The sequence below is a fragment of the Periophthalmus magnuspinnatus genome, chromosome 10 (genome assembly GCF_009829125.3).
Source record: "Periophthalmus magnuspinnatus isolate fPerMag1 chromosome 10, fPerMag1.2.pri, whole genome shotgun sequence".
Classification (NCBI taxonomy): Eukaryota; Metazoa; Chordata; class Actinopteri; order Gobiiformes; family Gobiidae; genus Periophthalmus; species Periophthalmus magnuspinnatus.
The window spans coordinates 35,830,090-35,852,121 of record NC_047135.1 but is presented as its reverse complement, the minus strand read 5'-3'; the positions used below and the strand labels follow the sequence as shown (position 1 = coordinate 35,852,121).

The window sequence follows — 22,032 nt, the reverse complement described above, 5'->3', positions numbered from 1 at the left end:
GAGAAGAGCTTGAGGAGAAAACGGACTCTCAGCCATTAGAAGATGATTTTGATGATGACCCAGAAAACAGGTAATGACTCACAATGCCACCTTTAAGATCTTTTATTGGTTATTGATTTGTTTTTTCCTAAAGAATTGCAAAGAAGATGCTTCTAGCTAAAATTAAATCCAACTATTCATCTGGTGCTGAAAGCTCCTCTGACGATGAAGGACTGGAAAAAGAAGAAACTTCCAAAAAAGTCAAAAAAGAAGAAAAAGAAGAAAAAAACAAAGAAACAACATCAGGTTTCCTGCTCACTGTGCATCTGGTTTTTCAGGTGGTGTAGGTTATCTCATGTAAACATGTTTTTGCCTTTCACAGACTCAAGTGATTCAGAAAACTCAGGATCTGATGTAGATGTGAAGAAAGGTGCCCGACGTCACAAACTTCTCCGTCACAAGTTGTCCCTAAGCGAGGGTGAATCTGGGGACGAGGGCGAAGACGCTGACAAGGACAAGTCTAAAGAGAAGAAAAAGAAGGCGAAGAAGACTGGTGAGTTTACATGGACTCTATACACCACTCACTAAAGATGTTTGGAACTTTTTAAGGAATTCTGTTTGGTGTTTTTTTCTTCAGTGGACAGTGATAACTCAGAAGATTCAGATTTTGAGAAGCCGGAGTCCAGTGCACGAAGTTCAGGTTCAGAAGCACTGAGTGAGGCGGTGAGCGATTCAGAGAAAGAGGAAAAGAAAAGAAAGACTAGGTATGTATAGTCACTTTATAAACATGTTTCCTGGTGCCTTGAACCATTTTTTTTTTTAAATTTATGACTACAGAGCTTCAAAAAAGAAGGACGATGAGAAACAGCGGAGTAACAAGCAGAAGAAGAAGCGCCGTCGAATCAAAGTTCAGGATTCTTCTTCCAGTAATGAAAAGGTGAACAATAGCTATTACACAAAATACAACTGTTTCTTTAGAGAAGCAGCCACACAGTCAAGGGTCTGTTGTCCCTGGCCCCAGTGTCTCAGAATTGAACCCTCTTCCTATTCATTTCTATTAAAGGGGGGGCCCGTGTGAGGTTTCTTGACTCGGGCCCTCAAATTTCTGTCGACAGTAAAAGTGTGTTCATTCCCCAAGCTCTCGAGATCAAAGTGTTATGGTCATTTTTACAGAGCGGAGATGAGGATGGGGATGAGGAGGGTGAAGATGGTGAAGATGGTGAAGAGGGACGCAAAGGACGCAAGAAGATCCGAAAAATCTTGAAGGACGACAAACTGCGAACGGAGACACGGGACGCTCTGAAGGAGGAGGAGGACAGGAGGAAGAGGATCGCAGAGAGGGAAGCACTCAGGAAGAGACTCAGAGAGGTACTGCACAACAGATTTTTACTGATGCATTGATTATACAGGGTGTCCATAAGGTCGCTTTACAATTTTAAAATGTAATTATAAAGGCAAGTAATGAGATATAATATAGTTAGATTTGTTTTGTTGTACTCTGTGGTTATAAAAGTTTGTAATCACACTGGGGTCAGCATGTTTGAGTTCTTCGATCAAACATTTCCAGACTGTTAGAAATCCAGAGGTGTGATATCTGGTCCATCCCTTCCAATCTTTCTATGGGGTTGTGTTAAAGATATGGGACATTAATGAACTAAAGCCATGTGCCTCGTGTGACTAATGGTCCCAGACAGACGTGTATTAAATGAGGTCAAACACTTTGGAAACCACCGAGTACAAAAGATCAAGTCTGATTAAAATATCTGATCAATGCTTTTGTAATAGTTTACATAAAATACAACGTGTCCATAAAGTCTCTTTACACTTTAGAGATGCACTACTCCGGCTTTTTAAGTTCTGATACCATTTCTGATGTTATGGCTTTACAGATCTGCCGATACCCGATATCAACCAATACCAGATACAAGCAGCCAATGCAGCATTTATTACTTTTAAACAAAATAAAATAAGGCAGTAACTCTCAAGTAACTTTGTATAAATGAAAATTCATTTATTGATCATAATTGGACCAGAAAGTCTCAAAGTTTGGTCTTTTTTTGTTTTGTTTTGGTTATCTGACATTGTTTTTAAATAATATAAATTTATTTAGTTTATTTATATGTTTGAGCAAGATATCGGCAGAATCGATATCTGGAAATCGATATCTGATCCAGCAAATGTTTCAGTATCGGCTCGGGGGAAAAAAAAAAAAAAAAAAAAAGAGTATTTCAAAGTTGATTTTCAAGTGATTTTTTTTTTTTATTGCGGTCTTAAAGTGTATAGTTTACAGCATGTATTTGACATACCTGGCATCTTTTAGGTGATTGAAGTAGAGGAGTCGTCCCAGGTCACATGCCCCATTACGACTAAACTTGTCCTGGATGAGGATGAGGAGACCAAGGAGCCTCTGGTGCAGGTCCACAGAAACCTTGTGACGAAGCTCAAGCCTCACCAGGTCGATGGTAAGAGATAAAATGACATATTTTTACTGCCATTTATTTTCAAACATGTCACCGTTGGCCTTCGTGTTTCAGGGGTCCAGTTTATGTGGGATTGCTGCTGTGAGTCTGTGAAAAAGGTTAAGAAATCTGCTGGTTCAGGTTGCATCCTCGCTCACTGTATGGGTCTGGGGAAAACCCTACAGGTACAACAGCAGCTTTTATCATTCAAGAATTGCTTTTAAGACACGTTTGTTACGGTAGATCGCGCACATCCCAGTAATATGTAGTTCTGCTTTTGTACTGTAGGTGGTGACGTTTCTCCATACTCTGCTGCTCTGTGAAAAACTTGAGTTCTCCACAGCCTTGGTGGTTTGTCCTCTGAACACTGTCCTGAACTGGCTTAACGAGTTTGAGAAGTGGCAAGAAGGTTTTAAGGATGATGAGACACTGGAGGTAATGGAGGTTTGACACAGACGGTTTGATAAAAATGACTTTGTGTGTCTAATCGTTCGGATTGTGGGTCACAGGTCACAGAGTTGGCCACAGTAAAAAGGCCACAGGAGCGAGCTTTTGCGCTGCAGCAATGGCAAGAATCTGGCGGGATCATGATTATGGGCTACGAGATGTATCGAAACCTCACCCAGGGCAGGAACATCAAAAGCAAGAAACTCAAAGAGACCTTTCAGAAGACACTTGTAGATCCAGGTACAGTGTGTTTCTTTAAATAACATTTAACTATAACTAATAACTATATATTTATGTAATCCTTGTTGGAGATGGTTGGCCTGAAGTCCTGCAGTGCTGCTGTGTGTGATGTGGCTGATGTGCCTATCACTCACTATGTTTTCCTTTTGAACAGGCCCAGACTTGGTGATTTGCGATGAAGGTCATATTCTTAAAAATGAAGCCTCTGCTGTTTCCAAGGCCATGAACTCTATCAAGACGAGGAGGAGAGTGGTCCTCACAGGAACGCCGCTGCAAAACAACCTGATTGAATGTATGTTTCTGTGGTAGTTTAAAATGTTCAGCGTTTTATTTGTCTAAAAACATGTTTTGTTTTTATATCAGACCACTGCATGGTTAACTTCATCAAAGAAAACCTGCTCGGTTCAGTAAAGGAGTTCAGGAATCGCTTCATTAACCCGATCCAGAACGGGCAGTGCGCTGACTCCACCATGCACGATGTCCGCATCATGAAGAAGAGGGCACACATTCTGTACGAGATGTTGGCGGGTTGTGTTCAGGTAATTCATAGGAGTCACTGAGTCTTTAGTCCCTTACTATGATAAACTGAATTTAACCATTTAATCATGTTATGTCTCCATTTCAAAAAGAAACAGAGTAAATGTTTTATTTGTGTGTGTTTGAGTAGTCTCCCATATTTAAGCTAAAGTTTGACAAAAACAAGATCATGTGAATCCAACAGCTAGTGAGATGTCCTCCATAAAGAAGCCAGTGTTATTAAGACATCAATATGGCTTTTACCAGGTTTCACTTCTACTGTTGTAATGTTTAAATATTGTATTTTTGTCGTTACCAAAGCTGTAGGAGTAAGGTTGGAGGTCTTAACCATACTCACCTCTCACACTATAACACTGTGTCTTTGTCTCCCGCAGAGAAAGGATTACTCTGCACTTACAAAGTTTCTGCCTCCAAAGCACGAGTACGTGCTCTCAGTGCGGATGACTCCCATCCAGTGCCGCCTGTACAGATATTACCTGGAGCACTTCACAGGTGGGTTTTAGGCCATACAGCAGCAGAGTCTTTGTGTCACTCTGGGTTTTTGCAGTGCTTCTTTAAGTTGTCTTTTGCTGAAGTAAAACTTGAGATGAATGGAGTTACCATTTTGAGCAGCTTTGTTAAGTCGTTTAGTGGACCTCCGCTTTAAAATGTGGTCTAGGACCTGTGTAAGAGTGGCAGCTGGCAAACTGCCGCAGGCAAAGTTTAAGTCAAGTTTCCCACGTCTCCCTAATGAAGAGCCCAGGGACAGAGGGGACGAGGGTGGGGGTGCAAGGGGTGGAGCGAAAAGGGAAGGGAAAAAAACAGATGAAGCTCTGAGATCTTACACCTAACAGGAAAACAAAAAACAGGAGCAATCCTGGTGGGGGGCTGGTGGGGGGCTGGTGGAGAAAAAAAATGTCATTTTATCAACAAAAAAAGAGCAAATACGATGAGATTTACTGTATGACCTGGGATATGTTTGTAAATTATTCTGAGTTTTAAATAACTTTTGTAAACTTTCACATCAGAGTCGTTCCATGACGTTAGAATAGTGAGATTTAAAAAAGTTCATTCAGTTTCAAGTTAAATTATTACTGTTTATTTCACTTTAATTGCATTTTTACAATTGTAAAACCAGACTGCACCTGCTCCACTCCGTCTGCATATACAGAGTACAGTATAAAGCAGTTCCACATTCATTAATTTCTCGTCTTCTCGGGTCTGTCTGCTGCAGGTGTGGGGAATGCGCAGGAAGGAGGCCGAGGCCGTGCTGGGACCAAACTCTTCCATGATTTCCAGATGCTCAGTAGAATCTGGACCCATCCGTGGTGCCTTCAGCTGGACTACATCAGTAAAGAAAACAGGGTAAGACTTTTGACAAACAAAACTCAAAAATAAATTAAAGCCACAAGCCGCATCGACCAGCCCTCGTGGGCCGTGCACTCGACCGACCCGGCGCTCCCCAAGGATGGCACTGACGCACCACTTTGCAAACTTTACGTTGAGACAACTCCCGTTAATGTGATGTACTTTGACTTTTACAGGTGGCGCCACTTTTGTATTCCCATGCATGTGACTTTTTGAGTTTTTGAGCAGGAATTTGATCCATTAAACGTGTCAAAGAGCAAAAGAAAAAGAATAAATAAAAATAAATTATATTTAAGAAGAAAAAAAAAAACGATATATCCGTTGCTAGGACAGCAGAATATGTTTTTGAAAGTTCTCGACATTCCCCACGTCAGCGCGTCAGTGCTGGTCATTCACCATCAGGTCGCCCACTGACCTTTGACCTCCATTCATTTTAGCAGTTATAAATATGGGCCATATTTATAACTGGAGCGACTGAGACGACGGTTGACAATGAAAGGCCTGATGCCCCGTACAGACTCGGGGCCTCTATGGGCCCCGTGCGGGCTCGGGCCCCGTGCGGGCTCGGGCCCCGTGTCTGCTCGGGGCTCATGAGTTGTGTGAAAAGTACAGTTCTGCACGTGTCTCTCTGTGACTCAGGGCTTCTTCGATGAGGACAGTATGGAAGAGTTTATCGCCTCAGAGACTGAAGAGTCGTCCATGAGCCTCAGCTCTGGGGATGAAAGGAAAAAGTAAAGAATATATATATATTTTTTTTTTTCATAAGATTAAAGGTATAAAGCATCAGTCCTACCCACATTTGTTAATATTTTATAGGAGAAAGAAGAAAAGCAAGAAAAAAGTTTCTGACGAGTCTGACAGTGACGATATGGAAGTGATCAAAGAATGGAACACGAGCTCCCGAGGACGAAACGGAGAAGGAGGAGAAGGACGCAGCCGCCCGGAGCCTGAGGAGGAACGTAGGTTACCCCCATCACCCTCTGCTACACCCTCTGCTACACCCTTAAGGCTCATACACCCTCTGCTACACCCTTAAGGCTCATACACCCTCTGCTACACCCTTAAGGCTCATACACCCTCTGCTACACCCTTAAGGCTCATACACCCTCTGCTACACCCTTAAGGCTCATACACCCTCTGCTACACCCTTAAGGCTCATACGCCCTCTGCTACACCCTTAAGGCTCATACGCCCTCTGCTACACCCTTAAGGCTCATACGCCCTCTGCTACACCCTTAAGGCTCATACGCCCTCTGCTACACCCTTAAGGCTCATACGCCCTCTGCTACACCCTTAAGGCTCATACACCCTCTGCTACACCCTTAAGGCTCATACGCCCTCTGCTACACCCTTAAGGCTCATACGCCCTCTGCTACACCCTTAAGGCTCATACGCCCTCTGCTACACCCTTAAGGCTCATACGCCCTCTGCTACACCCTTAAGGCTCATACGCCCTCTGCTACACCCTTAAGGCTCATACACCCTCTGCTACACCCTCTGCTACACCCTTAAGGCTCATACACCCTCTGCTACACCCTTAAGGCTCATACACCCTCTGCTACACCCTTAAGGCTCATACACCCTTAAGGCTCATACACCCTCTGCTACACCCTTAAGGCTCATACACCCTCTGCTACACCCTTAAGGCTCATACACCCTTAAGGCTCATACACCCTCTGTACTTGCTGACTGTAGGGGACAGTAGTGAACTCAGTGCAGCTGTACTGACTGTGACTAGAACAAGCTGCAGCACAAACTTTTACTTTCTTTTTCAACAAATGTGACCTAAAAAGCTTCCATCTTTGATCTTTTTAATTTATGTTGTTCTTGTTCTTTCATTTTTGGTTATTTCATTAACTTTGGACGCCCTCCAGTGGCTATGCATAAGAACACAGCTTTACTACAGCTACAGATCTGTTTACACACAAAAATGGAGCATAAATGAGTCTTTACACATTATTGTTTACTCTCCACAGGTTTCCGAATGATTTTGGGACCGTTGCCATAGCAAAAAACAATTTATAGCTAAATATATCTTTTGAATGTCTGTGTAATCCCTCAGTCGTCCAGGTCTGATCCATAGTAAAACAAAAATCAAAAATTTGTCAACTGGACACAAAGTTGTAGGAGTGAAGATGTTTGGCTGTTCATTCAAGCTGCTTTTTCAGTTACCAAAAATTGTATTTTACTATGTCTTTTGAATGGGGGAAAAAAGGCCTCAATGTTTGCTATAACAGGAAACTGTAACCCATGAATAGAACATTTGGTACGACACAAAACAATGAGTGCAGTTTGAATGTCAGTACTGGCACATTGCAGTGAATTGACACAGTGTTTATGTCTGTTTCAATCAGCTGCTCGGCCGTCTGGCTCACATCCCGGGAGTCCCACTGCTGACTGGCACCGAGACTTTGTCACTGAAGCGGATTCTGAAGTCCTAGAGCATTCTGGGAAAATGGTGCTGCTTTTTGAGATTCTCCGGATGGCAGAGGAGTTGGACGAGAAAGTGTACGTCCCAAGCACCGTGATGATGATGGTTTGTTGAATTATCATTACTGACATGTTTTTTGTGTTTTTTCAGGCTGGTGTTCAGTCAGTCTCTCATTTCTCTGGACTTGATAGAGGACTTCTTGAAACTGGCTTGTAGTGATGGTGATGATGACGATGAAAAACCTTCTCCATACAAAGGTACTGAAGCGTCTTAAATATTACTCTGATTAATCTAGATTTATGTGACTGTTTTACTGATTGTACCTCTTAGTTGACCGGTCCAGCCTGTATCTGGGCCCACATGTCTCTACTGTAGATTAAGCCTGTCACAATTACACATTTTAAAGTTTGATATATAATGATGAAGTAAATATAGACAATAAACAATAATATTGAAACTCATTTATGCCACTGACACAAAAGCTCAAGAGCAGATTCAAACCACAAAAACTATTCTGAAGCTACAATATTGTTAAAAATCATCAGCTGCAATAAATAAACAGCAGAATGAAACACTTTAGTCGTTAGTTTGCATCTGTAATGAGTCATGGAAGTTATTTATTCAACAAAAATATCCCAGCAGTACAAAGCACAGTGATAAATATTGACCCCAAAACATGTAGTTCCATCTTTCATGTATAGAATGAGTGGATACAGTGATAGTAGTGACAGGTCTAATTATCCCACTGACCCGATGACTGACCCTAAAACAGGATTTCTCCCACAGAACTATTCTATAAGTGCAGTAATGAACATGAGCTACAATAAATAAATAAAACACTTCAGAATCAGAAGTGAATTATTCCACTTTCTAAAGCTCAAATCTTCAGAAAAGTACAAAACATAAACGTTCCCCAGTAGCGCTAAGACAAAGTGAATATTGACCCACAAAAAGTACTGTTCCATCGTTCATGTATGGATCGGTGAGCTGATCTCGTCTTTATCGTGACACTACTGTGGATTTTGACTAAACACTGTAAAATGTGAAAAATGCTCATGTTTTTTTCATATGGAGAGGCTGCCTGTATGCTACATACTTATTAACTTTAAACACACACAGGCGCTTACAAACGCACCGCTGCTGGTGTAAGGTCATGTTCCTAATTAAACTTGAGCAGCTGTTTTTACTTTCATTTTGGAAATGATTAGACCTTGACTTTTTATTCCACAAAAAATGTTTGCTCAAGGGTTTGTAATTTGTAATGAAAAGATCACAGTGCTGTAATTGGAAACATACTGAGATGCTGGTTATGAAGGCTGGTAGGGGGTGGGCCATCTTGAAAGCTAAACATGGCTGGTGTCTGCCCAACACAATCATGATTCTGCTGTTTATACCCAGTGTTAAGTTCATCTGGAAAAGTCACATCCACGTATTGGACATTGAAGTTTGACCTGTCGTCTCCTGTTCTGTCCAGGTGAAGGGAAGTGGTACAGAAACATTGACTACTATCGCCTGGACGGCTCGACCAACGCAACCACCAGAAAGAAGTGGGCTGAAGAATTCAATGACACCAGTAACACGAGGTACACTCAGAGTCAACGTTTGTGTCCAATACTTTATCAGATTTGAAATACATACATGTAATAAAGTTTGAACCTGCATTGTTTCCAGAGGCCGGTTGTTCCTCATCTCCACTCGAGCCGGCTCACTGGGCATTAACCTTGTAGCTGCGAACAGGGTCATAATCTTTGACGCTTCTTGGAATCCTTCCTACGACATCCAGAGTATTTTCAGAGTGTACCGCTTTGGACAAATTAGGACCGTTTTTGTGTACAGGTTTTTGGCCCAGGTATGAAGTTTGTAAATAATAATCTATAGTGATATTATACTGGATTTAGTCTGTTGATAAAATGTGCTTTGCTTTTTCCCAGGGAACAATGGAAGAGAAGATTTACGAGCGGCAGGTAACTAAGCAGTCTTTGTCATTCCGAGTTGTGGACCAGCAACAAATAGAGAGGCACTTTACCATGAACGAGCTGGCAGAGCTCTACACCTTTGAACCAGACCAGCTGGACGACCCCTCAGAGAAGAAGAAGAAGAGGGACACGCCAATGCTTCCTAAGGTAAACCGATACGCTCGCCCTGTGTATGCTACATGTCCATTTGAACACTTATAAACTCGGCTGATCTTAAAAAAAAAACATCAGGAAACTAGATTTAATCGCAGTATTCAATTAGCTTGAAATTTCATTGTGTTCTTCAAACAAAACCTTTTAAGATGAAACCTATTAACAGTAGTAAATGTGTCTTTTATGCTACAAAACATGGCAAGGAATCTACTTTTAAATGCCAAGCTTGTTATTCCAAAATTGCACCAAACCACATGCCAGCTTGTATCCTGGTTGGCCTTTCCGGGATCTTTCCTTTGTGTTTCTTTTCATAATCTGCCTCTCTTCTCCTTAATGCAGGTGCTGTGTCAGTATTTGGGCCCCAAGGGTTTAATAAGAATAAACAGCTTTGAACAGCTGCACTAGTTTGTCTGTTTACAGCTATTTACTAAACAGTGTGCTCATTGCAAAGCTGCTGGTCCACTATAAAAACCCTTTTCCCCAAATCGTCTTCCTTTTTATTACTGTCCTCGTCTCTAAATTGGCCGCACATCTCCCTCCTTTCTTTTTGAAGTGTTTTTACATTTTGGTTTTGGTTTGATTAACTTGACTTTGCAGAGGTCTGTAAGTATAAGTGGATGTCTAGTAAAAAACCCTTTGGTATTTCAGTGATACGATTAAAACCTGACAATCCAGAGCCAGGACCTTTTTTGCCATAAGGTTATTGGCGAACGCTGCAGCCGAAATACAGCTGGACGGAAGGAATTTGGCGTCTGGAAAAATGTGAAGATGAGTCAGACTGTGTCCATCACTGTGAGCCAAAGTGGGAAGAACACTTTCATGACGATAGTTTGAGCAGCCATTTCAGCAGGTGTACAATATTTGGAGATATTTGCTTTTCCATATGTGGCTTGTCAAGCGTCGGCCGTGTCATTCATGAAACGTAATCTACATTTCAGGCACGGCGTCGCATGGGCCTCTACGTTTTGAGTGGGCAGAAGTCATCGTAAATACTCGTACGTTTGTTGTGGTAGTTTCCTGTTATGATTGCTTGTCTTTAAACCACATCTAAACATGAATACGTTGTCAGTCTAATGATGGTAAGCCGCAGTATTTTCCACTGAGTAGGTCGTGGGTTTCTTGAAGTGTGTTAAGTCTTATCGTGTGTGGTGGGTGTAGTGGTAGCCGCATAGACTGTTTATACAAATGGACGGAGCTAACGTCTGCGCGCCAGATCGGACGTGATCACGGCTCCATTGACTCTGACTCCAATTCAGTTCTTTATATTGAAAAACTGACCCGTCTCTCTGTACCTGCAGCTGTCAGACTCATCATTTTGGTCTTAAATGTTCGTATTAACCCTCTACATGATCTTGGGGTTTTTATTTCACTATTGTGTCTATAAACCAAGACATGAACACTAATAACAGACGAATCAGGCGCCTTCTTTCTCCGAGGTCACTCCCACTAGCAATTAAGAACAGGTTTGATTGACATCGTTGTTAAAAACCCCAGCAGCCTCGCCCCCGGATTGGCTCTTTCCAAATATGGAACTCTGCTCTAGATTCGCCTCTAACTGCTCCGGCCTCGATTAGCTTCATTTGACTGGAGCTGAACGCTGTGGGTGACGTCACACTCACTTTTCAGATCTCTGCCTTATTGCATAAAGTATATTATTGTGTCATCTTTTCCACCACGCCCCATGTCCTCACTGTTGTTCCTTTGCTCGCTATATCTTTATCTGCTACTCTTACTCATCACCGCTGAGAAATGTTCAAAGCTACATCACTGTTTTTTTTCCTCATCCGCCTCTGGCCTCTTCTGGTCTGATGAAGGGTCATTATTGAAACCCCACTGTTAAAGATGGCTCAGAGAAACTAATTGGAGACGACGCAACAGGGTACACTTCCTCCTAATGACATGGAGTGTACATGTGACCCAGAGATTTGCCCTATCCTTAGACGATGTCGAACACTTACGGTGCTGCAGTGTTTCTCCTGCTGGGCTGGTTTTTAGACCTCACTGTGCTGCCAGCGTGCGGTAGACACTTTTAGAGCTGGGAATCTCTGGGTCCCTCATGATTTGACGCAATGCGAGTTTATTTGAACAGCACAACTCGTACACGAAGTCATTCAAAGTGCTTCACAGAATAAGAAAGGCATTAAAATCACAAAACAACAAATCAAAACATCAATAATCACAAGTAATCATCATAAAATGGACATTAAAAGAGCAGAGGCAGAATAAAATCCTTTCAGTCACACAGGTTTTAAATGCAAAAAACTGAAATGATGTTTAGCTCTGATTTAGTCCCGGTTTCGTCCCGGTTTCGTCCCGGTTTCGTCCCGGTTTCGTCCCGGTTTCGTCCCGACTCTGGGCTCTAGCAGGAGGCCAGTCCCTGAGGTCAAGACAACACACACTAATGGAGATGGCAGTACGGCATAAATGTTTTTTTAGCTGATATCAAGTATTTTTCTTGTTTTTGTGAGACGACAGATGGAAATCAGCTCATAACTACAAACCAGTGCGTTTGGGGCGACTGTAGCTCTGGCTCAGCTGGTAGAACGTTTGTCCTCTGTCTGAAGGTTGGGCGTTCAGATCTGACTCCCACAGGTTAATGCTGTCGTCGTGTTTTTGGGCAAGACGCTAAACCCGTCTCGTCCCCAGTGTCGGTGTATGAATGTGTGTGTAAATGTGTGAGAGGTTCCTCGATGTAGAGCGTTTTGAAGTTGGAGAAGCGCCGTATAAAAATGTGACTGTACGATTTTGTTTACAGTATCGGCTCATTAACATCCACTGCATTTTGCTTTGGGTTTTATTACATCAGCGGCGTCTGGAGCAGTTTCGAAATTGTCGTTTTTCGGGGGGATATTTTGAATAGCAGTATATAGCACTGTAAAATTATTATAGCGATGTAGTTTTGCAAAGTGTTCCCAAAAATGTTCTTGGGAGTTTATCTTTACAGCGGCTCACATTATTGGTGCTGTATCATTTAATAAAATATCCTGATTTATTATTGTTGCTCAGAGCCAGTGCGGAGGCTGCTCCTGTGCGACAGACGGCCGTAAGCCTCCCCATGCTCGTCTCATTAGCCATCGGAAAACTCTCTTGATCTAAAGGGAAATCCTCAAACTCTATTTAATGATCATATATCACCAGTCTGATGTACGCCATGTCGAGGGGTTGTTTTGCTTCTTGCTTGAGCGACTTGTGCTTGAGTCAGAGGTTTGTTTGGCTTTTCAGCGTTTTGCCCGCCTCAGAACACGTTTGGACTCGTCCGATCGGAGGTGAAGAGAACTCTAATGATAGTAACAGCTCGAGACCGTGTTCCTTCTGTTGTTGTTTTTTTCCTCACTCCGGTCTTTGTTTATATAATCCCTTTTTTATTGTCTTTTTAATGACTTTCAAAACTCAAAAGGGTGACGAGAGTGAAGTCGATATTGTGTTACCAGCAAATGGCCGTACATATGTTGTCGTGTAGCTGCGGTGTTTCCCCTGTAGCCATGTACACGTCTATTTATACCATCGGTGTATTTTTAGTTTATTTGGGCTACAACAGGTTTATTAATTTCTAGCACTGTCTGGGCTTGATGTCTGGTTGAATCCCCGCTAACCTTCCAGCTGGCCTGCCCTCGCTCCTCTCTGGATACCCCCTCCTTCCTCTCTCCTCTGGTGCTAGCTTGGGCTTGTTATTATAGGAATGTACCATGTTTATTGTCTTTGTTTAGCCCTTTGTGACATCCGTGATTTTGTTTCTTTGTTAATTGACTGACAGCTCGATAAACCCACACTTGCTCGCAGGCGCTGGAGGCTGTTGGACGGCGTTTGGAGCGGGCCGTCGGGGTTATGTGCAGCTGGTGGGGAGAGTATTGACGGTCTATGTTTAGGTATTACAAATATCCTGGCTCCGCACATTCCTGCTGCTGCGATCCCGTCTTGGCCCCCCTGTGTTGCCATGGTAAACCCACCTGTGTTTTAAGATGTGTCTTACAAACAGTCTGATCTCAGTATGTAACAGTTTACTCCTTAGAAGCAACACCAGGCTGCATAAGGTAAAAGGCCAAGAGGCTATGGATACTGTCAGTCGTCTGTTTTCTGTTTTATTCCAGTAAATAATTTCTCGTTCCTCATTTATGTTTTGCCTCACTATTGGCTGAAATGCCGGCAGATTGGACCCACGTCAGCAACAAGATTAGCTTTTCCAGAGTAAAAAAAAAAAAGAATGTTGTAACGATTCAGAGTGAAGTGCAAAGACCTTAAGGTTTAGAAAAAAACGTAAACATAGATTGATTTTAAAGAAATGTGCTGACCTGGACGACCTGGACGACCTGGATGACCAGCTGTGGGGATGTCGTCAGACCCAGTGAGGCGTCTGATGTTGCCCTGTTTATGTTTGGCCCATGACTTTGACGTACATTTCATACACAGTACACACTAGTTTGAGATATTGAACTTAAATAGATTTCAAGCATGTGTAAATACCACACAAATTCAGCCTGATTCTGTAGACTTTTCCTTTTGACTTGTTTGTCCAACTCAGCTGTAGCAGATTTTCTTCTTGGAGCTTACATCACGTTATTAGCACGTTTCCAGATACTTTGTTAAATAAAAGGCATACTTTGTGTTGTTTAAGATTTAAACAACAGATTATGGCACTTAGGTTGAGACAAGGTCTGGTCTTTGGTCTTGAATGAAAAAAGCCTGTTGTTTGTTATGTCTTGGCATCTTCATAATTGAATAAAAACAACAGTCTGTGATGCCACATGCCAAAATTCCTTTTGAGATGTGACTCTATAAAAACAATCCTTGCTCCCCACGCTTTGGGCCAGTGGGTTAATTTACCACTTTTTCAATCCATCTGCCCACCCAGCTCCACTCAGGGCCTCCGTCTCCCCCAGTAAAGTGATAGGCTCCTCCGCCCGAAAGTATGACAATAGGTCAGGTTACCTACAGCCATTAGCCCTGCTCTGAGCACAACGGCACACTGCATTAGCATTAGCATTAGCCCTGCTCTGAGCACAACGGCACGCTGCATTAGCATTAGCATTAGCACTGCTCTGAACACAACAGCACGCTGCATTAGCATTAGCATTAGCCCTGCTCTGAGCACAACAGCACGCTGCATTAGCATTAGCACTGCTCTGAGCACAAGTGCACGCTGCATTAGCATTAGCACTGCTCTGAGCACAACGGCACGCTGCATTAGCATTAGCACTGCTCTGAACACAACGGCACGCTGCATTAACATTAGCCCTGCTCTGAGCACAACAGCACGCTGCATTAGCATTAGCATTAGCACTGCTCTGAGCACAACAGCACGCTGCATTAGCATTAGCACTGCTCTGAGCACAACGGCACGCTGCATTAGCATTAGCACTGCTCTGAGCACAACGGCACACTGCATTAGCATTAGCATTAGCACTGCTCTGAGCACAACGGCACACTGCATTAGCATTAGCATTAGCCCTGCTCTGAGCACAACAGCACGCTGCATTAGCATTAGCCCTGCTCTGAACTCAACGCTGCATTAGCATTAGCACTGCTCTGAACACAACGCTGCATTAGCATTAGCCCTGCTCTGAACACAACAGCACGCTGCATTAGCATTAGCACTGCTCTGAACACAGCGGCTCACTGCATTAGCATTAGCGCTGGCTCTGAACACAACAGCATGCTGCATTAGCATTAGCGCTGCTCTGAACACAGCGGCTCACTGCATTAGCATTAGCGCTGGCTCGGAACACAACAGCATGCTGCATTAGCATTAGCGCTGCTCTGAACACAGCGGCTCACTGCATTAGCATTAGCGCTGGCTCTGAACACAACAGCATGCTGCATTAGCATTAGCGCTGCTCTGAACACAGCGGCTCACTGCATTAGCATTAGCGCTGGCTCTGAACACAGTGACGCTCTGCAATAGCATTAGCTCACTGTATTAGCATTAGCGTTGGCTCTGAACACAGCGGCTCACTGTATTAGCATTAGCATTAGCGCTGCTCTGAACACAATGACGCTCTGCAATAGCATTAGCTCACTGTATTAGCATTAGCGTTGGCTCTGAACACAGCGGCTCACTGTATTAGCATTAGCATTAGCGCTGCTCTGAACACAATGACGCTCTGCAATAGCATTAGCTCACTGTATTAGCATTAGCATTAGCGCTGGCTCACTCCGTGCGGTCTGTGAGACGGACCACCCCAGAGCCACACAGATCACTGTGGTCCCTCCAGATGCACGGTGACCGGCTGTGTCCTGTCATCTGACCTCAGGAGTTACTGACCCGTTACAGCGTCGCTCCTTCTGACTGGATGTGATTAGCAGAATACTTTTTTATGTTACTGACTACAATAGTGGTCATGTTGAAAAAAAAGCTAAAAACGTTTGAACCTTTTTGACATTCAAATGTTTGGGTCCATGACTTTGACCGTTTATTTGACCGCAGACCTGCTCTCAGATGGACGCGCTGTGTGTTTTCTCGTCATATTGAGATCGAATCTGATGATGAGTAAAAGTTATTTCTCCTTACCTCGTTTATTTTCCACTTCCTCAGGTTTTACTTTTTGTTTCTCTTCTTTAAGATTGTTTGTCATTTAGCGCTTTTTCATTTTGACTTTTTTTTTCCTCTTGTGGGGCAGTCCCTTTGTAAACTGGCTCACGCTGAGGGTAATGATGCAACTCCTGTATGAAGTTTCCAGAAAGAAGTCCCAGTTTAATGTAAAGTTTAAAAAAAAGTGTGTCTGTGTGTGTGTAGAGTAATTTAAACCATGTTTATGTGAGCGGCATCTGGTCCAGCTCCATTTTTACTCAGGTATTGTTTTCAATAACAATGTCGTCATGGAAACCAGATTCTGACAAAACTATGTGGTATTTGTTTTGTTTGCCTTTTTATATGTTGTCTAATCTGTCTAATTCCTTTTACAGGCAAGGCCAAGTTTTAGCTCATAAAACTGTTCAAACTGTCAGTCCACGTTGTTGTGTGTGTGGGGAGGGGCCTTTTCAACACGCTCTTTCATTTTATACATAATTCTGTTAAATCATTCTTAGTATAACCGGCCCGTTAAAAAGCACAAACACTGCAGATCGGGTCAACTCGTCGCTCTTTTTTTGTGTACCGGTGTTTTATCGTGTCTGAGGGCAAAGGTCGTTTCGTTTTGTACACTGTTAAAAACGCTCCCGTCACAGTCCGTCCTCCAGGTGCGTTTTGTGTCTGATTGTCGTGCGCGGCCGATGTCTCACGATCATTTTAATACTTGGCGTATTTAATAAATGATCGATGGAACAGTAACGTGTGGAGGTGAGTTTTTTTCGTGGGCGTCTTCGCTTTGATCTAAAGGGAAATTTGTGGTTTTGTTTTGTTTCTTTTGCAACATGATAAGATTTTGAGATGACTTGGCAACTTCTATGACTCATTATAGATGTAAACTAATTACTCAAGTGCTTTATTTTGCTGTTTATGGTTTGGTTTCACTGTTGTCGTTTATATTTACTTCAGTAATAAATGGCACAGGCCCATTACAACCTGAAGATTCCAGATTGTTCTTGTGTTTATGTGATTTTTGTCAGCATCATACATGGTTGTAATGGGAGTTAGATGTTCACTAGAGATGGAGCGGTTGGATTATACATGGGGTTGATATTTGGACGTTGATATCGGCCTCAAATCTCCAGCACAGGTCGAAATATTTAGTTTTGGTCGATCTGCTGCCTAAAAAAACACAGAAAGCTTTATATTAACACTTTAATAAGAAGAAATAGCTGCACAGACCATGACCACAGCTCTTATATATGTGTTTGTGGTAAATTTAACATGACATACTTTGGGGAAAATAATCAAAATTGACCCAAAATATCTGCAGATCTGCTCAGCCATCGGTTGCTCTGGATTCTGAATGATGTTATCTGGATCAGCCGTGAAAACACCATATAGATCTCCGATGTTTACACGCTTTTATGTCTTGTCATGTCGCACAGATGGAATTATTGTTTTTAGGGATGGGACAATAAAGGATAATATTGTTTATCGTGATAAAAAGGGTCGACAATCACTCGCAGGACATTTTATATAATCGTGATAATCGCCAACAAAGATAATTGCCCTTATGTCGCCTCAGTGTGCGGAAAAAAAACACTTACCACAGGTTCTAATTATTCATAATGATGTTTATCGTTAATCACAATTATTTTGGCCATGATAATTGTCACAAAATTGCAGTATCATCCCATGGTTAATTGTTTGGTAGTTTGATAATATTACTTGTTTTACTGTAGGACGCTGTATTGGCCGAGATGCTCCAGAACAGCAAGGACCAGATAGTGGGATACCACGAGCACGACTCTCTGCTGGACCATAAGGAGGAGGAGGCCCTGAGCGAGGAGGACCGCAAAGCCGCCTGGGCAGAGTACGAAGCCGAGAAGAAGGTGAGCTCCGGGGAAAGCATCGCCCACAGTAGGGTTCCCACGAGTCCTGAGAGACCTGGAAAATAATCGGCCTGTTTTCCAGACATGGAAAATGAGAAAAACAGCTAAATGTCCTGGAAAAGATAGATTTTGTCCTTGAAAATGTCTCCACTCTTTGCTTTGCTGTTTATTGGAACGTTTACTGCCCCCTATTGGAGCATTTTCTTCCACCAAAACGCAGGAAATTACACCCGCGCCCTTCCTACATCTCTTTATCTTACCCATACAGGCACCTCTGACTTTCCTGTGTTAGAAAAGAAACACTAGACTCACAAAGTACAAATCAAATGTGGAGAGTAAACCGTTTTCTTCATCCAGTTTGAGTTCCACCTGAAAATCTTTTGGGTGTGTAGTGCGTTCACCTTGTTGTGTAATTAAGTTCCAATAATTGTGGACTTTGGGGTCACTTGAGCTTAGACCACATCTTTCTTTATAAAAACTGTATAAAAAGGAGGTGATCTGTTTATAGACGCCGTGATTACATAACTGTAAATGTCCTGGAAAAGTTCTGAAAAATGATTCCAAGAAAAGTGTAGGAATCTTGACTAGAGATGGAGCAATACACGATAATCTCATTTAATTCATATCCAGAACATTAAAACTGTCAGGAACTTTAATAATTATCCTGATATAATCGTTAATCGCAGTTAATTTGGCCATGAGAAGCGTAACAGATTATCCCCCGTCTTCCAGTTAAGTGACCCCCACCCACAGTTTTCTTTTTGTAGATCTGTGTTTTGAGCTAAACTGTTCCCTTGTTACGATCTAAAAAAACCCGCAATAATCCGTGAAGTATCAGCTTTATTTTTAATTATTCTCTGTTTTTGTCTGTAAAACCCCTCACCACACACTTTATACACTTTTCTCACACAGGCGTTAACATTTTCTCACATTTCTCTCTCGTTTAAACTCTCTCAAAGTTCAAACCTTCGTAGGCGCCTTTGTCAGACTCGTCATTTTGGCCTTAAATGTTCGTATTAACCCGCTCTACGTGATCCAGGGATTTTTATTTCATTGTTTTCAGTGTTTTGTCGCTGCCTTTCCCTGAGGTTTCTCCCTCTAGCGTTAGCAACAGGTTTGATTGACAGCGTTGCTAAGCGCTTGCTCCCTGTTAAACCAGAGACTCAGGCGAGAAGGGGCGTTACCTTCAACAGCCTCGCTCCTGATTGGCTCTTCGGTTGCTGTGACACTGAGTCGGAATTCCAAATATGGAACTCAGCTCCAACTTGGCCTCTATAACTGAGCCTCGATGAGCTTCATTTGGAGCCGACCCGGGCCCTTAGTCCACGTCTTTATACAGTCTATGGTTGGCTTGTTGTTATCCTTTCATGACTGGCCCGGCCGTCGACAGGTCCTCTCTGTAGATACTCCGGTGGCGCGCTATTCCCAGTGTTCAGTTTTCCATAGCACCCCAGCCTCATTGAGCAATTAGTGAAGTTTATTTGTAAAAGTGTTTCTGGTGAGCTGATGTTGTAATGGCTCAGAAGTCTCCTCTCCCTCTGTGTAATTCTAGAGTCTAATTCACTCTAATGATTATTTTTCCTACACGCTCTCCTCTGTGCCCTCCGTCTGCCCCGAGCCGCTTTCGACGGCGGCCTCTGCGTTACAAAAGAACACCGGGTTTCAGTCACAAAAGCTGAGTGCGGAGATCCAATTTGTGTTCGCATTAGTTCTGTGTAATATCCACTGAAGATGCAGAGAACGAGCGAGGCCAAAGGATCATTCTAAATACTGGGGAGCTTTGCGGGAGAAACAACTGGAACGCAACCCAACCTCGGCTAATGTCCTCGCAACTTAAGGCTTGGCCGGCGGTGGCTGGGATAAGCTGCGTGTATGAATATCAGATTTGCAGCTCAGGAAATGGGACAGAACTGTGAGAACCTGAGCTGGAGGCCCACACTAGACTCCACTCAGGAGTTCAGTTTTTAGTTCCGCACATGGGCAGAAAAAGGGCGCGTTTTCTCTGCCCCAGTGCAGTTTGAAAAAGTGTTAAAGGTCTAATATGCAACTTTCGAGGGTCTGTGGTGGTGAGGAAATTTAGTATCAGGTCCAAAGATGCAGTTTCATAGATTTATTCCAAAGTACTTCACATTATCAAAGGTCAAAACCACAGGCCCACCCAGGTGCATTCTGGTCCATCTGTACGACCCACAGACTGAACCAGAGACAGAAAAGGTGTCAGGGTAAACAATGGCAAATTAGGGTTAACAAATAAGCAAAAATATATAAAGTATTAACAGTTAAAATATATATTAAATATGCAAATTAGACTAAACTAATTTGGTAAACAGAAATGGTAAACAAAATAAGCCAATAGCTTCTACAGAGATCTTTCTACTTTGTCTGGAATAAACTTGGAGACAAGCATGTTACAGGTCAGATCTGTGGAGAGGTGACCCTGAGTCTGTGTGATCCCTCAGTCGTCTACGTCTGATCCAGGGCAAGAGCTGAAGTTAAATCTGTAACTGGACAGAACGTTGTTTCAGAGTCGTTAGCTCCTCCTCCAGACCTGACCAGAACTGAAGAAGCGTCTTTACTCCTACAGCGTTTTGACAAGCAATAAAAACACACATAATTACATCAATGCAAGAATATACGTTTGCACTCTGTGGCACATTGAAAAGAAAGGGACGACATTTCCACAGAGATGAGCAGGTAGTGGACCCCACACCAAAGGTCTCAGCTCAGGGTTTATGTCGTCATTATTTGTGATGATTATTTTGAGTTTTACAAATCCACTTCTTTGTCCACGTCCAGTTTGCGTTTGTAGGTTTTGTACTCGTCTGCGACAAAACACTGTCCAAGTGTGTGTGCTAGGGCCCCTGACACACACACTCGCGCACACACACACCCCTTCATACACACTCACACACACGCGCTCACATACACACACATGCGCTCACATACACACACACGCGCTCACATACACACACACGCGCTCACATACACATGCACTTACATACCGGAATGGACCAGATTACAGGGCACAGAGAAAACATCTGCAGCAGAGGTTTAATTACTGCTGTCCTTTACTGGGACGAGACCCGGGTCACTCCGCTCGTAAACACACACATTAAACACACACATTAAACACACACATTAAACACACACATTAAACACACACATTAAACACACACATTAAACACACACATTAATCCAGGACAGCGACGCACACTTTTGGTAGAATCTAAAGTCTCAAAAGTTTTTCTGAGGCGTCATGATGATGTTCACTGTCCCTTTAAACAGAGTTGGTTTTCCCATCATGCCTCAGGTGACACGGCACCCGTCAAACTGTGTGTGTCTTTGATGTTGCAGGGCATGTCTATGATGAGGAACACCCCCACAGTCTACCCCCAAATGGGCATGGCTCCGGGCGCACAGTCCTACGTCAACTTCAACATGGCGGCGTTATCCTCGATGTCCAACCAGCAGCTGGAGGTAAGTAATGAGCTGCATATGCCCCTCTGCCCCCCTCTGCCCCTCTGCCCCCCGGCACCCCGCATTCCTCAGACCCCACTGCTAATTGTGACAGTTTGTAATACTCCAAGTCTGCGACCGCGGCTATTTATACACGCGGGCGCAACTGAGCGAGGGCCAAAGTCTTAAGTCGGCATTGTGCGTTAATAATCACAAAGATCTTTTTAGTATTTCATTTAAACTGTATCCACCTCGCTCCGTCATGATTCAGGTTGTATTATTTTGCGTGGGGCCGATCTCCACAGTAAATGCGTCCTACGGGGACTAAAGAGCCGTTTTAAAGCCTCCGGAGAATCGCTGCAGTGTTGACTCGTCGGTCACATGATCACAGAACGTTTTACACAAATGAACACTGCTTTATATCGGATTTTAGCGGCAAAACTTTTCCCAAATTCTCAGTTGAAATGAATGGGATTCCCAGAGACGCGTGGGTTAGTCGCATTTAAGTGGGCGAGGCCGAGGAAGGTCAGTAGCCGTAGCGATGGCTGATGTATCTGTGTGAAATCTGTATTTGTGACGCACGGATCAGTCCAGTCATGAAAATTTAGCT

The 22,032-nt window shown here is 43.1% G+C and overlaps 1 protein-coding gene across 2 annotated transcripts in view; it reads left to right on the top strand.

Annotated features, from left to right (window-relative positions):
* Window positions 1–22,032, top strand: part of atrx (ATRX chromatin remodeler) — a 30,394-nt gene that overhangs the window by 5,718 nt on the left and 2,644 nt on the right. For both annotated transcript variants that reach the window (XM_033973506.2, XM_033973507.2), the window contains exons 9-31: window positions 1–70; window positions 134–285; window positions 362–532; window positions 617–743; window positions 817–916; window positions 1,153–1,347; window positions 2,300–2,441; window positions 2,514–2,623; window positions 2,727–2,873; window positions 2,948–3,125; window positions 3,280–3,417; window positions 3,489–3,664; window positions 4,037–4,154; window positions 4,876–5,006; window positions 5,649–5,740; window positions 5,826–5,968; window positions 7,364–7,517; window positions 7,591–7,697; window positions 8,915–9,023; window positions 9,112–9,289; window positions 9,372–9,563; window positions 17,817–17,966; window positions 21,321–21,443. In XM_033973506.2, coding sequence (XP_033829397.1) covers window positions 1–70; window positions 134–285; window positions 362–532; window positions 617–743; window positions 817–916; window positions 1,153–1,347; window positions 2,300–2,441; window positions 2,514–2,623; window positions 2,727–2,873; window positions 2,948–3,125; window positions 3,280–3,417; window positions 3,489–3,664; window positions 4,037–4,154; window positions 4,876–5,006; window positions 5,649–5,740; window positions 5,826–5,968; window positions 7,364–7,517; window positions 7,591–7,697; window positions 8,915–9,023; window positions 9,112–9,289; window positions 9,372–9,563; window positions 17,817–17,966; window positions 21,321–21,443 — 3,203 coding nt within the window. The remainder of the gene's footprint in view (window positions 71–133; window positions 286–361; window positions 533–616; window positions 744–816; window positions 917–1,152; window positions 1,348–2,299; window positions 2,442–2,513; window positions 2,624–2,726; window positions 2,874–2,947; window positions 3,126–3,279; window positions 3,418–3,488; window positions 3,665–4,036; window positions 4,155–4,875; window positions 5,007–5,648; window positions 5,741–5,825; window positions 5,969–7,363; window positions 7,518–7,590; window positions 7,698–8,914; window positions 9,024–9,111; window positions 9,290–9,371; window positions 9,564–17,816; window positions 17,967–21,320; window positions 21,444–22,032) is intronic.